Below are 16,660 nucleotides of genomic sequence, written 5' to 3'. Positions count from 1 at the left end.
CTAGGCTACCCGCCTCTAACCACTAGGCTACCCGCCTCTAACCACTAGGCTACCCGCCGCCCCAAAGTAATAAAGTCAATAGACAAAAGCTACAGTACATGGAATCAATGTACAGAGACCAGGATTCAACTCTTTATTTCTTTTGATTGAACCCTTATTCTACCAGTTAAGTTGACTGAAAACACATTCCCATTTACCTCAACAACCTGGGGAATAGTTACAGGGGAAAGGGGGAGGAAAGAGCCAATCAGAAACTGGAGATGATTAGGTGACCGTGATGGTATGAGGGCCAGATTGGGAATTTAGCCAGGACACCAGGGTTAACACCCCTACTCTAACAATAAGTGTTTAACGTCCCATCCAAAAGACGGCACCCTGCACAGGGCAATGACCCCAATCACTGCCCTGGGGAATTGGGATTTTTTTTTAAATTGACAAGAGGAAAGGGGGCCTCCTACTGGCCCTACAACAGCACCTCCAGCAGCATCTAGGGACCAACCAGGACCAACCCTGCTTAGCTTCAGAGGCAAGCCATCAGTGGGCTGCAGCAGGGTGGTAACCAACAGTGGGCTGCAGCAGGGTGGTAACCAACAGTGGGCTGCAGCAGGGTGGTAACCAACAGTGGGCTGCAGCAGGGTGGTAACCAACAGTGGGCTGCAGCAGGGTGGTAACCAACAGTGGGCTGCAGCAGGGTGGTAACCAACAGTGGGCTGCAGCAGGGTGGTAACCAACAGTGGGCTGCAGCAGGGTGGTAACCAACAGTGGGCTGCAGCAGGGTGGTAACCAACAGTGGGCTGCAGCAGGGTGGTAACCAACAGTGGGCTGCAGCAGGGTGGTAACCAACAGTGGGCTGCAGCAGGGTGGTAACCAACAGTGGGCTGCAGCAGGGTGGTAACCAACAGTGGGCTGCAGCAGGGTGGTAACCAACAGTGGGCTGCAGCAGGGTGGTAACCAACAGTGGGCTGCAGCAGGGTGGTAACCAACAGTGGGCTGCAGCAGGGTGGTAACCAACAGTGGGCTGCAGCAGGGTGGTAACCAACAGTGGGCTGCAGCAGGGTGGTAACCAACAGTGGGCTGCAGCAGGGTGGTAACTCTACCAACAGTGGGCTGCAGCAGGGTGGTAACTCTACCAACAGTGGGCTGCAGCAGGGTGGTAACTCTACCAACAGTGGGCTGCAGCAGGGTGGTAACTCTACCAACAGTGGGCTGCAGCAGGGTGGTAACTCTACCAACAGTGGGCTGCAGCAGGGTGGTAACTCTACCAACAGTGGGCTGCAGCAGGGTGGTAACTCTACCAACAGTGGGCTGCAGCAGGGTGGTAACTCTACCAACAGTGGGCTGCAGCAGGGTGGTAACTCTACCAACAGTGGGCTGCAGCAGGGTGGTAACTCTACCAACAGTGGGCTGCAGCAGGGTGGTAACTCTACCAACAGTGGGCTGCAGCAGGGTGGTAACTCTACCAACAGTGGGCTGCAGCAGGGTGGTAACTCTACCAACAGTGGGCTGCAGCAGGGTGGTAACTCTACCAACAGTGGGCTGCAGCAGGGTGGTAACTCTACCAACAGTGGGCTGCAGCAGGGTGGTAACTCTACCAACAGTGGGCTGCAGCAGGGTGGTAACTCTACCAACAGTGGGCTGCAGCAGGGTGGTAACTCTACCAACAGTGGGCTGCAGCAGGGTGGTAACTCTACCAACAGTGGGCTGCAGCAGGGTGTTAACCATGACAGTGGGCTGCAGCAGGGTGGTAACCATGACAGTGGGCTGCAGCAGGGTGGTAACCATGACAGTGGGCTGCAGCAGGGTGGTAACCATGACAACAGAGACGTGTGTCTCTGCTCTACTCACACTCTCCAGGAAGGGTTTGATCTTCATGAAGATGTAGACGACCAGCAGCTGGACGTTCTTCTTGTCCAGGTAGAGGAGCACCTTGGACAGGCCCGACATGGCCTCTAGAGTGATGCGTTTCCCAGGGTCGTCCTTCTCCTCCATCCCAGAGCTCATAGCAGCCAGCAGCTCCTTGGCATATTTATTTACCTATAAAATAGATGTTGTATAGGTTGTGATTACATAGAGACCCATATTTGTCTGAAACATTGTTCCCCTCTGCTGCGGTCTTGGTTGGACCAGAGGGATATACTACAAAGTAGGATTAACCAGTTAACTTGCCTAAATATTCTGAAATAACTTATTTTATATAAACTTGAAATTGGCATGGTCTAATTGACAACCAAAAACACAGTTCAGATTTCTTAATGAACCAGAAAATAAATATATATTTTGAGTTGTTTATAAAAGATATCTGGCTAACTCATTGATCCTGCTCTGTAGTATATCCTAATCCTATCCCTCTGGTATCTCTTGAAACATCTGTTAATACTATTGCCTGCGTAATATTGCCACATTGAGGTAAGATTAAATGAGTCATACCTTCTCAGGTGATCCCACAGCGATGTTCCCCAGCCCCCTGACGGCCAGCATGCGGACGGTACAGCAGGGGTCAGAGATACGCTCCATCATGTTGTTCATCAGGACATCCATCATCATCAGCTCTGTCACCACGTGGTGGTTCAGCAACTAGTGTTACCCACAGAGAGAGAACACAGTGGTTCAGCAACTAGTGTTACCCACAGAGAGACAACACAGTGGTTCAGCAACTAGTGTTACCCACAGAGACAGAACACAGTGGTTCAGCAACTAGTGTTACCCACAGAGACAGAACACAGTGGTTCAGCAACTAGTGTTACCCACAGAGACAGAACACAGTGGTTCAGCAACTAGTGTTACCCACAGAGAGAGAACACAGTGGTTCAGCAACTAGTGTTACCCACATTGAGAGAACACAGTGGTTCAGCAACTAGTGTTACCCACAGAGAGAGAACACAGTGGTTCAGCAACTAGTGTTACCCACAGAGAGAGAACACAGTGGTTCAGCAACTAGTGTTACCCACAGAGAGAGAACACAGTGGTTCAGCAACTAGTGTTACCCACAGAGACAGAACACAGTGGTTCAGCAACTAGTGTTACCCACAGAGACAGAACACAGTGGTTCAGCAACTAGTGTTACCCACAGAGACAGAACACAGTGGTTCAGCAACTAGTGTTACCCACAGAGACAGAACACAGTGGTTCAGCAACTAGTGTTACCCACAGAGACAGAACACAGTGGTTCAGCAACTAGTGTTACCCACAGAGACAGAACACAGTGGTTCAGCAACTAGTGTTACCCACAGAGACAGAACACAGTGGTTCAGCAACTAGTGTTACCCACAGAGAGAACACAGTGGTTCAGCAACTAGTGTTACCCACAGAGAGAACACAGTGGTTCAGCAACTAGTGTTACACACAGAGAGAGAACACAGTGGTTCAGCAACTAGTGTTACACACAGAGAGAGAACACAGTGGTTCAGCAACTAGTGTTACCCACAGAGAGAGAACACAGTGGTTCAGCAACTAGTGTTACCCACAGAGAGAGAACACAGTGGTTCAGCAACTAGTGTTACACACAGAGAGAGAACACAGTGGTTCAGCAACTAGTGTTACACACAGAGAGAGAACACAGTGTGAAGCCGATACATTGAGATATACATGTAGCAGACCTACAAAAGCTCAACAAATGCAATGTGAAGTACTTTGACTCCTGGTGACAACGGCAATTAAAATGGTTTTCTAAGTATTATAATACTGTAAAGCCACTATGTCCAGTTTGACATCCTAACTCTGTCACACCTCTAAACCCCCTAGAGTGGATGTGGGCAGCCCCTCTAACACCATGTTTTGCCTTACGACCCCCCCTACAAGCATCACAGGACTTGTCTCAAGTCGGCACAGCCGATCTGCCAACTTCTGCCTGTAGTGTCTGAACAGTTTGGGCTATACACTAATATGACACTCACAAACACGTACATGTCAGTTGTTTTGCTCCTGGACGCCCACAACCCTCATAAGACTAGTCTGAAAGTAGCCGTGCACCACTTTTAAAAAATACATGGAACTATATGGAGATAGTTTAGTGCTTAAACTAAGGGGTTAATTACATCAACAAAATGTTAGCTTAGTAAGCAGAGTTGCAGTTCTTGACACAAACCAGTGTGCCTGGAACCTGCTGTACTACCATACCCTGTTCAAAGGCACTTCTATAATGTCTTGTCCATTCACCCTCTGAATGGCACACACACACACAATCCATCTCAATTGTCTCAAGGCTTAAAAATCCTTCTTTAACCTGTCTCCTCCCCCAGACCTTTCTGTCCAACATGAACTTCACTAGCTAGCTAGCTTAGCTCATCGCTAGCTTGGTTTGCTAGCTAGTTACAGTAGCTTGGCAAAACATGATTGGCAAATTGGCAACATTTTGGCTAGCTAGCTAAATTGTACAGCCAGCATTTTGTCTATATTGATTATGTTACAATTACCAAACGTTTGGCAAAACAACATTTATGAAACCGTGATGCATGACAGGGTTGGATGTTGTATGCAATTTCTATTACATTTGAATTGCTTTGTGTATCAGCAAAGTTGATGTCACTTGCATCTGCAACAGACATTGCATCCAAATTGCTTGGTGTGACATAGGATTTATATGTTTGCAGATGTGAAGGTTCTGGATAGGAATAATCAGTGTGGTGGTGGACATTCTACCATATTGCTTCCTTCTTACAGACCTACAACAGCGGGCCCTGGGCTTGGCTCACCTTACAGACCTACAACAGTGGGCCCTGAGCTTGGCTCACCTTACAGACCTACAACAGTGGGCCCTGAGCTTGGCTCACCTTACAGACCTACAACAGTGGGCCCTGAGCTTGGCTCACCTTACAGACCTACAACAGTGGGCCCTGAGCTTGGCTCACCTTACCGACCTACAACAGTGGGCCCTGAGCTTGGCTCACCTTACCGACCTACAACAGTGGGCCCTGAGCTTGGCTCACCTTACAGACCTACAACAGTGGGCCCTGGGCTTGGCTCACCTTACAGACCTACAACAGTGGGCCCTGGGCTTGGCTCACCTTACAGACCTACAACAGTGGGCCCTGGGCTTGGCTCACCTTACAGACCTACAACAGTGGGCCCTGGGCTTGGCTCACCTCAGAGAAGAAGGTTGTGATAGTGACCCTCTGACACTCGTAGATGTTGTTGAGACAGGGGCACAGACACTCCACTATGGCCGGGAGACGAGGGCCTGCGTGCCTGGCCATGGCCCTGAAAACAACACACCTCACACTAACTGGTACAGCACATAGGGTAGCTATACTGTACATATCATGAAGAATGAGTTAGGGCTGAGGTTAGGGTGGAACCAGGATGTGGACATGAAGCCAGGGTTAGGGTCAGGGTGTACCTGGCGAGGAGGGTGACCCCGGTGATGTGCTGCTGGGGGTCCTTCATCTTGTCCCAGGCCCCCTCCTGGTCCAGGGGTTTCACTACATCGTCCAGCTGGGCCCGGGCCAGGAGGATCCGCAGTGCCTCCACCGCTACCCTGCAGACCCAGGAACACACACAGACAAAGGAGTTAAACCTTCAATTAAAATAACTAGATTGTTCCTGAAGGAACTTCATTTTCACATCGTATGGTAACTATGATCAGTGAAACAGATACTGTCATTACTCTTTTTGATTACCTGTACTGATAACTTCATATAGTATGTCACCAGTACTTAGTGTATATTTACGTTTTATATGTTTGGATGATCTCCGTAATCACATTTTCTGGGAGGTATATTGGGGGGGTTCATGTGGACCCCTGTAGGACCTAACCTCTAGTTATTTTCTAACACTGGCTCTCCAGATAATCTAATGGGGTGTCCCTGCACTCCACCCCGTGTGTCTTATGATACAGTATGTGCTAGCTAGCGCATGTGGGCTCCTAACCCACCCGCACACGTCGAAGCCGGCGCCCAGTTTGGTGGGGCTCTTCCTGTTTGTTCCGAAGCTGTTGATGTCTTTGGGTAGTGTGACGCCCACGCTGGAGCCCAGGCGGACCAGCAGGGAGCTGAAGAGCTGGGGGAACAGGGACACCACCGCCTCATGGCTCTGGCCGTTCAGCATCATCTCCTTCAGGGCACAGGTCATCTGACACAATAGAACAGCATAGAAAATGATTGCTCAGACTTGTACATTTGACACAAATAAACCTAGCAACCCACCAATACCCAGACATCTACAGTCTCATCATAGCACTCTACAACCTGCTACTCACAGCTAGAGGGTGACTGGTGGCCACCTTGGTGAGACCTCCTCTCATCATGGACTCCTTCTTGTCCACGTAGGGCACCATGACGTTGAGCTTCTCCATCAGCATCTCCATGATCTGAGAGGCCAGTTTACTGTCTGCCCCCAGGGCAACCCACATCTCACAGCTCCAACTGGGGATCACACAGGGAGAAGTGACCATGAGGGGTAGCGCTCACAAAGAATGGGAGGCAGTGAAACCATTTCCTCTGCTACTACACACAGGGTTGCAAAATGTCTAACTTTCCCCAAATTCCTCAGTTCATGGAGTTTCACGTGTGTGTGTGAGAGCGAGAGAATTAACATATCAAATGAAGCAGGGAGAACGGGAGTTGACTTTTGGAAAGGAGAAGAGGAGAGAGCTGTCACTTGCCAAATGGAGAAACAAAGACGGAGAGGGATCTTCTTGTTGAACAGAGGGGAGATAGAAGACGGAGAGAGATGGGGATCTCAGTTGTCGAAGGGCAGGGGGTGAGAGATGGAGGGAGGAGAGGAAGAGAGATGGTTCTCACCTGTCGAAGGGCAGGGGGTGAGAGATGGAGGGAGGAGAGGAAGAGAGATGGTTCTCACCTGTCGAAGGGCAGGGGGTGAGAGATGGAGGGAGGAGAGGAAGAGAGATGGTTCTCACCTGTCGAAGGGCAGGGGGTAGGAGATGGAGGGAGGAGAGGAAGAGAGAGATGGTTCTCACCTGTCGAAGGGCAGGGGGTGAGAGATGGAGGGAGGAAGAGAGATGGTTCTCACCTGTCGAAGGGCAGGGGGTAGGAGATGGAGGGAGGAGAGGAAGAGAGAGATGGTTCTCACCTGTCGAAGGGCAGGGGGTAGGAGATGGAGGGAGGAGAGGAAGAGAGAGATAGTTCTCACCTGTCGAAGGGCAGGGGGTGGGAGATGGAGGGAGGAGAGGAAGAGAGAGATAGTTCTCACCTGTCGAAGGGCAGGGGGTGGGAGATGGAGGGAGGAGAGGAAGAGAGAGATGGTTCTCACCTGTCGAAGGGCAGGGGGTAGGAGATGGAGGGAGGAGAGGAAGAGAGATGGTTCTCACCTGTCGAAGGGCAGGGGGTGGGAGATGGAGGGAGGAGAGGAAGAGAGATGGTTCTCACCTGTCGAAGGGCAGGGGGTGGGAGATGGAGGGAGGAGAGGAAGAGAGATAGTTCTCACCTGTCGAAGGGCAGGGGGTGAGAGATGGAGGGAGGAGAGGAAGAGAGAGATGGTTCTCACCTGTCAAAGGGCAGGGGGTAGGAGATGGAGGGAGGAGAGGAAGAGAGAGATAGTTCTCACCTGTCGAAGGGCAGGGGGTGGGAGATGGAGGGAGGAGAGGAAGAGAGATGGTTCTCACCTGTCGAAGGGCAGGGGGTGGGAGATGGAGGGAGGAGAGGAAGAGAGATGGTTCTCACCTGTCGAAGGGCAGGGGGTGGGAGATGGAGGGAGGAGAGGAAGAGAGATGGTTCTCACCTGTCGAAGGGCAGGGGGTGGGAGATGGAGGGAGGAGAGGAAGAGAGATGGTTCTCACCTGTCGAAGGGCAGGGGGTAGGAGATGGAGGGAGGAGAGGAAGAGAGATGGTTCTCACCTGTCGAAGGGCAGGGGGTGGGAGATGAGTGTGTTGATGACAGTCTGGAGGTGCTGTGTAGCCAGGATGAGGATGGACTGGGCCACAGACACCTTCACCTGCTCCTCACTGATCATCTGCAGACGGCTGTGAAGCACCTCCAGCATCTCTGATACCTGACACACACAGCTCATTTAGAGGGGGTGAATGTGTTTGTGAGAGAGAGTGTGCGAGTCAGTGAGTGTGCGAGTGTACCAGGTCTTGTAGTCCAGCTCCTCTGTTCTTCAGCAGGGTGTTGAGTAGAACACTGGAGGCTCTGGAGCAGTTAGACTGGGAGTCCACCAGCCCCTCAAACAACATGAAGATCAGAGTGTTGAGCTGCTGCTGGGGCAGACGCTTACTGATGATCTACACAGACGAGGGGAAAACAGACAGACAAAATAAAGACACATTATGAAAGTAGGGCTGCAAAATTCCAGTAACTTTCCCCAAAATCCCAGGTTATCCAGAAAGAGCTGATCAGAATTTAGTGAATGTAATGCTGACTGTATTCTCCTATTGTGTAACAGAGTCCCTTACCTTGGCCAGCTCGGAGCAGGTCTTGTAGAGGACAGAGTGGTCTGGGTTGTCCATGCTCTCCCTCAGTGTGATCAGTCTCTCCACCGAGTCGTCTTTATAGTCCAGAGAGAAGCCTAGCGCCAGGGCAGGGAGAAAATGAGACCAGCTGAGCTCCACACACTGCAATCTCACTCCCAGCGGAATGCCACACAAACACAGAGGTGTGCTTCCCAAATGGCAGCCCATTCCATATAGTGAACTCCTTTTGACCAGAGCCTTATATAGGGAATAGGGTGCCATTTGGAATGGAACCAGAGTTTCCATATTAAAAGGTGTCTACAAATGGGCTGTATTGGTCGCTGGGGGAGTTAAGCTGGTCGCTGGGGGAGTTAAGCTGGTCGCCAGAGAATAGGAAACTATACAAGACGAGGCGTATTGAATCAGAGACAGTGTGTGTGTGTGTGTGTGTGTGTGTGTGTGTGTGTGTGTGTGTGTGTGTGTGTGTGTAGTGGTGTGTGTTACCTTCGTAGCGTAGCTGGATGTAGAGCAGGGTGTAGATGCAGTCGATGGCTGCCCTGCGGACCAGGGGGTTGGGGTCGGTGCATCGGGGGGCCAGGCGGCCCAGGAGAGAACCCAGGTTGTGGAAGGTGACCATGTTCTACAGAGACAGACCACCCAGATTAAGGCTATGGGTTGGTTCCACGTTTAAAGGGATCCTTCAGGATTTTGGCAATGACGCCTTGCATCTACTTCCCCCACTTGTGGATACCATTTTTATGACTCTGTATCCAGTATTAAGGAAATTACAGTTTGTTTCACAAGCCAATGCTAACTAGCGTTAGCACAATGACGAAGTATATTGGTATCTACAAGGATGCTAGCAGATACCCATAGACTTCTAGTTCAGTTCACCAGTTCATCTGAGTCTGGGAAAGTAGATAAAGGGCCTCATTGCCAAAATCCCCAAGTATCCCTTTAACAATAAAGAAGCACTTTTATCAACTTCTACTGTTCTCCAGGAGTTCTGGATGATTTATTTCCATGTCCTTTAGTATTTCGTGGTCCTGGTACCACAAGCCCCATGTTCCTACCAAATGAGCCTTTAGAACCACTGCAAACAAAGGTCAGCTCATAAGATACGCTACTGAACATTATGGCATCTCAAACGTTTTGAAAAACACAAACACAGCTATATTTGCTGTTAGTTTATGTCTACGTTTATGTCTACGTCTATGTTTTTCTGACTCACTTTGACGTGGAGGTTGTTGAAGTAGAACTGTAGGATGTGAGCGGTGGTGTTCATCGCCCTCTCCCTCTCATGACCCTGACCAGAACTCAACCACTCCTCAATGTGCTGCAGACGACCAAAGACACGGTCAAGGTTGAGCTAAAGATCAACGTATAAATAAGTCAACATTTAAGCGTATACTCATCACCAACTTACCTTGAATACACTCTGGAGTCCGTCTGGACTCAGGTCTCTTGACAGAATATTCCTCAACAACTCCTGAAGAGCATCGAAGGTGTCTTTGTATAATGCCTGTGGGAAAAGCAGTAGATACAAGCGTTACCACCTCCACTTTCAGGGTATCTGCTGGTTCCATGAAGTTGATTTTAAGACTGTTCCCAAGTATTCCCACGCATTATAGAGAGACACGTGATCGTACACAAATGTAAGCAAGGTTTGAAATTATTATGTTTTAGTCAAACATATCTGTTTGGGCTTCTTGTGGTCAATTTGTAGTCTAATTGTAGTCTAATTATTAGTCATTATGTTCCATCCATTCAATATTTTTATTTTATTTGTTATTTTAATTAGCCTGCGTCTGAATCTAGTTGATGATTCCTGGGCTGCTAGGCTATAGATGGCTGAAGCATGGGGTTACCCATCTGCATTTGTTTAGGCTGCCCCAATGGGCTAATCATTAGCTAGATCACAAGCTAAGTGTCCAGAACTCAGGCTTCGATACCTATACCTGCTACAATGATACTTAATAACATCCCCATACCACTGTGAAAAAATCCTTAAAGTCAAAAACACAGCACAGTAAGTGTATAAAGATGCGGTCAACTCTCCACCTGGAGAACTAAGTCACTGGGTGTGCAGGCGTTTGATTCAGCCCTGGAGAACTAGGTCACTGGGTGTGCAGGCGTTTGATTCAGCCCTGGAGAACTAGGTCGCTGGGTGTGCAGGCGTTTGATTCAGCCCTGGAGAACTAAGTCACTGGGTGTGCAGGCGTTTGATTCAGCCCTGGAGAACTAGGTCGCTGGGTGTGCAGGCGTTTGATTCAGTCCTGGAGAACTAAGTCACTGGGTGTGCAGGCGTTTGATTCAGCCCTGGAGAACTAAGTCCCTGGGTGTGCAGGCGTTTGATTCAGCCCTGGAGAACTAAGTCACTGGGTGTGCAGGCGTTTGATTCAGTCCTGGAGAACTAAGTCACTGGGTGTGCAGGCGTTTGATTCAGTCCTGGAGAACTAAGTCACTGGGTGTGCAGGCGTTTGATTCAGCCCTGGAGAACTAAGTCACTGGGTGTGCAGGCGTTTGATTCAGCCCTGGAGAACTAGGTCGCTGGGTGTGCAGGCGTTTGATTCAGTCCTGGAGAACTAAGTCACTGGGTGTGCAGGCGTTTGATTCAGCCCTGGAGAACTAGGTCGCTGGGTGTGCAGGCGTTTGATTCAGCACTGGAGAACTACGTCACTGGGTGTGCAGGCGTTTGATTCAGTCCTGGAGAACTAGGTCACTGGGTGTGCTGGCGTTTGATTCAGCCCTGGAGAACTAGGTCACTGGGTGTGCAGGCGTTTGATTCAGCCCTGGAGAACTAGGTCACTGGGTGTGCAGGCGTTTGATTCAGCCCTGGAGAACTAGGTCACTGGGTGTGCAGGCGTTTGATTCAGCACTGCTCAAACACACCAGAGTCAGATTAACAAGGTCCTGTTGAGCAGCTGATTTGTAGAATCTGACGTGTTAGACTGGGGCTGGAACAAAAGTCTACACACCCAGTAGGTCTCCTGGAGGTATTATCCAATAATAATGATGGGATAAGACTAGAACATTAGCCTACAACCAAAAAGTCTAATAAAATAACTAATTCAGTGAATCCAGGATCAAATGGCTGTACTTTGAAGCAAGGTAGCGAAGAGGGAGGGCTCTAAGACTGACTTGATCCAGTGCAAAGACAGACATTATTATAGACATTTCATCTAACATGTTCAGGGAATGCATGATAGTTATTCTGATGTGCGATAACAAAATAGGATCCAAAATAATCAGATTTTTTTTATTTGCCTGCATGTTTGTGTATAGTGGCCTAGGCTATATGCTACATAATGATACAAATAAATATAATGTATTGTCACATACACTAGATAGGTGCAGTGAAATGTGTTGTTTTAAAGGGTCAGCCATAGTAGTGCAGCACCCCTGGAGCTAATTAAGGTTGAGGTGCCTTGCTCAGATTTTTCACCTTGTCGAGTCGGGTATTGAAACCAGCAACCTTTCGGTTACAGGCCCAACGCTCTACCGCTAGGCTACCTGCTGCCCGAGGAAGTGGGAACACAGAACACATTAACTAGAGTGCTAACTCTAAATATGATATTGTTGCTGGATAGCAATGCAATTGATCTAACAGTAAATGTAACATCCTACAAAAACGTTCCATTGTATTCACCCCAAATGGTACGCTCCTCTCCGTTCCACTGGCTCATCATCCGTTTGTTAAGTGGTGTCATTTCCTCTAGCTTGACAGAAATTATTTTTTTACAGTATACACAAAGCTGAGACTCTACTCTTAACAGTGGTTGTTTTAAAACTACTATGTCTTTCCCACAATTACATTTCTAAAATGTTGCTCAACTGTCAGACTGCATCTCTCCCTTCACTGTGTGTGTAAAGGGGGGAGAAGGAGCGAGAGCCAGCAGCGAAACAGGGACAGGGCAGATATCTGCTTCCTGAAATGAAAGTAGATTAATGCACAAAAATGTTTTTACAACCAAAACAATCTGCAGGAACGTTGTGTAGCCTAATCACCAACATAAGCAACATTTCTTAGGTAAGAAGGACAATGTTGGTTTCTCATCCCAGATCAGGTTGTCTATCTGATTGTATAGGCTACCTTCTCTCTCTCCTCTGGCAGAGAGACACACACACACACACACACCTTTAAAGTGCAGTTCGATTGTTATTTAATATTGCCGCTTTGATAAAGTAGCAACAATTACGCAGAAGCACAATGTAAAACAGTGTAGTCATCTCCGTCACATTCTTTAAGACATTGACTTATTCAGGCCTTTAAATCAGATAAATGAATTTAAGATAGGGTGTTCACGGGTCCTTAAAACATGTTTCATACTTTCACAAACTGAGTGTGAAGGAACAAAGTGCAGGTTTGTGTTTTTGCTGAGATGACTGCATATCTACACACAGAGAGAAGGGCTGTGCATACAGTGTATGTATACTTGAGGTTGTTCATGTGTGTCCTAAAGTTGAACATAACTACGGTTTCTCTATAACAGGATACATAATAAATCACTTCCTGCTTTAGTCACATGGTTTGTGACTCACCCTATGCCAATCCACTAACTTTGAAATATCAATTTTCATTGGTTTGATTGCACTTAGATCAACATCAATTAGATTGAATCGAGAACAAACTTACTTTTCAATATGGATTGGTTGATTTGTATGAATAATAGTTAATGTACCTACATGTACAGTAATTCTCATTTTGCAACCCCTCCAGGTTTGTGCACCTGTTGACTACAGCAACCCAATGACGGGGAAAAATCACAACGAGGTATTGAGATGCTACAGCGTCATCTCTCACCTCTCTCTGTTGGGGCTCCAGCACCTCCTCGTCTTTTCCCCTGTCCTTGTCCGGAGTGTTCACCGGGGGAAGGCCGTACACACCGTTCAGACACGTCCGCAGCATATCAAAGTTCTCATTCTCCGTCAGTGCCGGCTCCAGGTTACTGGGGTCAACCTGGGGTCAAGGATCAATGATGTCACTCAGTAGAGGCTAGGGTTGCAAAAACTACCCAGGTTTTCCAGACATCCTGGTTGGAAGATTCCTGGAATCAGGAGGGAAGGAATATCTAGAATCTTCCAACCAGGATTTCTGGAATACCTGGGAATTTGGAGAATTTTCCCTGATTTTTGCAACCCGAGAGGAAGATGAAACACCTGGTACTGACAAGCTCCTGACAGGCTGACAGTCTATGGCTGACATCTCTGGGCTCTGTTCTAATATGCAACCCACTAGCACACCTCTGGGCATTAAAGGATACATGAGGTTGGCACACGTGGTCATCACAAGGTGGCGAACCGGAGTCCGCATGGCATCCGTGGGTTCTGCCTTGATAAAATCCTTCAATAAAAAGGAAGATATTGAGATGGGTCAACACAATCAGAACCACTTGACTGTAGCAGCCCTTATATCATAAAGCCTTTCTAACAGCTGCCTAAGACATAACAGCTGTCATAGGCAGTCATAAACAATGTTTTACAGTTGGTGTGATCTAAATCCAGTAACATTTAATGTAACCCTCCATCATAAGGGCTACATAACACTGTCCTAACAACGACATAACAGAATACATAAACATGACATAAACACTGACCATCATGACTCCCATGAGTTCCTGCTTGCGGACGAACATGTAGCCCTGATTACGTACGACGGTGCTGATGGCCTTGGCTATGAGCCCCACACTCTGAATCAGACTCAGCTTCATGGTCAGGTCCTGATGGGGGGGGAATACAGCGTACACACACACACACACACACATATGCACAGAGACAGGGAGACAGACACAAACACGGAGACAAACACACAGCCTCAGACTGTGTTCATGGCGATAGCGGTCCGAGGTTTAGTTTGTTGGCATCATTGTGAGCAAGACGACCACATATTAGTTGTATAGTGCAGCCCTCATACACAGACAGTCACTGACCCTATGATTCTAAAGTTCCCTATGCCATCCATAACACATCTAGAGATAGCTGGAGAGCCTAGAGCAGGACCAAGGATTTCAACCCTAGTGATTTTTTGATTTTGTTGAAAATGTTAGGGGTCGATAATTATTATTATTTTTAACTTGATAAGAGCATCTCATCAATAGAATGGTTTCAGAAAATGGCATAAGAAACAACAGCTTATGGTTGGGTAAGTCACACATGCTACTGAAGATGAATTTGACTACTTTTCAGTTGGCTTAAATATCAATGTGTAGATACAGGTCAATATGAATTAAACAATCAAAAAGTAGAGGGTGTATTTTTAAAGAATGATCATCCATGCCTTGATTTGGAGACTGTAAATGTCAGACAGAAATGTAAGCTTTGCGATCTGGAAGGGGAAAAAGAATTTGAACATCAAATTCCACCATATGATTTGGCATCACAACCTAAGAGCTGGTGTGTGTCTTCGATCAAAAAGGGGAGGAGGAAACCATAAGGCCCTAGAAACACCATAGTGTCATACCGTGTTAGTAGGACATGGAGGGCATTCAAAAGCACTAAACGTTCTGAACTTCTGAAACAGAGGCAAACAAATACACCGCCTCCCATTATAACTACATGTGGTGCTGAGCCATTTACTTGTAAAAGTTCAGAAAGTTGAAGCAGCAGCGTTCTAGAGAGAAGAGATTGTTAGAGGAGTTTTAGTGAGAGACAGAGAGAGGATCCTTCATTAGGGTCCAGTCACGGTACCTTGGTCTCTATTTTAATTCCCAGAACCTGCACAACATAAAAGCAACAAGGAGTTTAATCCACAAGTGTACGCTACTAGACGAGAATATATCCTTTCCCCCTAAAGAGAACATGCTCTTTTTCCTCATTAAGAAAAAGTTATCAGACTACAGAAGGCCCTTACCATGAAAGTGTTCCCGTTTAGATGGTTAACCATGGTAAGGGACAGCGGTACATTAAATGTCTCACACATACAGATGAACTCAACCTCTATGTCCACATTGCACTAAAAAGGTTAGCAAATGTTACAGTGCTAGCCAACTAGCCGTAGCAATTAAATGAGCCCTGTGTGGAACCCAAACGAATCGATGGAAATAGACTCGGCTTTTTAACATTAAACACCTTGTGTGTGTGTGTGTGTGTGTGTCCGTCCAATCACCCACCCTAACCATGGACATAAAATCCCATGATCCAATTCAAGTGGACATCTGGAGGTCATAGTGTACATTGGCAGCGGCCCCTGAAGGCTGCAGTTTAACGGGACTCATTTAACCAAGACAACTATGGAGGCTAATTCAGACAGTCATTGTGATGCTAAGCATATGGCCGGCAGCTACAGGAGAAGAACCCCTGAGGATATAAACCAGGTTCATCTGTAGCCATGGAGAGACAGAGAGCTCCTGAATGATACGAGTGAGACATTTGAAAGACTACAACGTAGCGGGACTTCTCCAACTGGTTGATATAATCACACATTCCTTTCACTGTGGTTTGTGCTGTGTGCTTTTATGTACCTTTCAAATGCCTCAAATTATCACCCATTGTTGGTTTTAACCATATAACCACCAGTATGTAATTGTGAGCAGTGAGCCTAACCGACTGTGTACATCCCAAATTCACTATATAGTGCACTATGTAGGGAATAGGGTTCCATTTGGGATGGATCCTCTGTCTGACCAGCATGTCTTTTTAACTCCATCAGACTCAGTCTTATCACAACTTCTTCTCTGTGAGGTCACTCAGTACCATACCAACCCAAGCATGCTCACTGGGCCAACGGAGTACGGTAAAAATAGAGTTTCAGGAATAAATGTGAAACTGCAGCTATTCTGACTACGCTAGCTAACGCTGCCATTGAGGAAAGGGAAAACACAGTGCTATGTGGTGATCAGCGACGGGTATCGCTCAGTGATTATTTTTTCTCTCTGCAATGGGGGGGATAAATGGATGGTTGGAGATGGGAGTGGGGTTTAATTTGACTGGCTGCACCTCTTTATAGGACATGTGGGGGTATTTAACAGGTCGGCCCCTGGCAGCCTCTGTACTCTAACAGTATGGGCAGCCAAATGTAACACACTAACTCTCTTCGGTATTTATGCTGATGAAGGCCTGTAGTGTCTGAGTAGGAGTGCTGATCTACGATCAGATCCTCCCCCTCTTATTCATTATGATTTAAAAGATAAAACTGATCCAAATCACCACTCCAACTCTGAGACGCTTGTGACTATGTGCCCTGAAGCCCAAAACGGGTCCAATGAGACTGATGACAACATCTAAAGAACTATTTAAATTTGAGAGATGCTGGCTGTCTGTTTCATCCAGGCCTTCCTGACAGAGATTCACTCTTGGGTCGAAACTTTGTGGACTAG

The 16,660-nt window shown here is 47.6% G+C and overlaps 1 protein-coding gene across 2 annotated transcripts in view; it reads right to left on the bottom strand.

Moving 5' to 3' along the window:
- Window positions 1-2,427: 2,427 nt before the first annotated feature.
- The window catches only part of LOC129856929 (maestro heat-like repeat-containing protein family member 1), a gene marked incomplete at its 3' end in the record, with an annotated part of 29,058 nt that continues 14,825 nt past the window's right edge, over window positions 2,428-16,660 (bottom strand). Inside the window, 15 exon segments of one of the 2 annotated variants that reach the window (XM_055924709.1) lie at window positions 2,428-2,574; window positions 5,082-5,196; window positions 5,336-5,473; window positions 5,870-6,066; window positions 6,194-6,359; window positions 7,791-7,945; window positions 8,025-8,177; window positions 8,349-8,461; window positions 8,850-8,985; window positions 9,577-9,681; window positions 9,772-9,867; window positions 13,150-13,294; window positions 13,610-13,689; window positions 13,943-14,065; window positions 15,033-15,059. In XM_055924709.1, the coding sequence (XP_055780684.1) occupies window positions 2,428-2,574; window positions 5,082-5,196; window positions 5,336-5,473; window positions 5,870-6,066; window positions 6,194-6,359; window positions 7,791-7,945; window positions 8,025-8,177; window positions 8,349-8,461; window positions 8,850-8,985; window positions 9,577-9,681; window positions 9,772-9,867; window positions 13,150-13,294; window positions 13,610-13,689; window positions 13,943-14,065; window positions 15,033-15,059 (1,896 nt within the window). 2 annotated transcript variants of the gene reach the window in all.

Source organism: Salvelinus fontinalis, chromosome 6, assembly GCF_029448725.1.
Source record: "Salvelinus fontinalis isolate EN_2023a chromosome 6, ASM2944872v1, whole genome shotgun sequence".
Taxonomy (NCBI): Eukaryota; Metazoa; Chordata; class Actinopteri; order Salmoniformes; family Salmonidae; genus Salvelinus; species Salvelinus fontinalis.
Note: the sequence above shows the minus strand (reverse complement) of the source record. Positions and strands in the feature narration are given on the sequence as shown.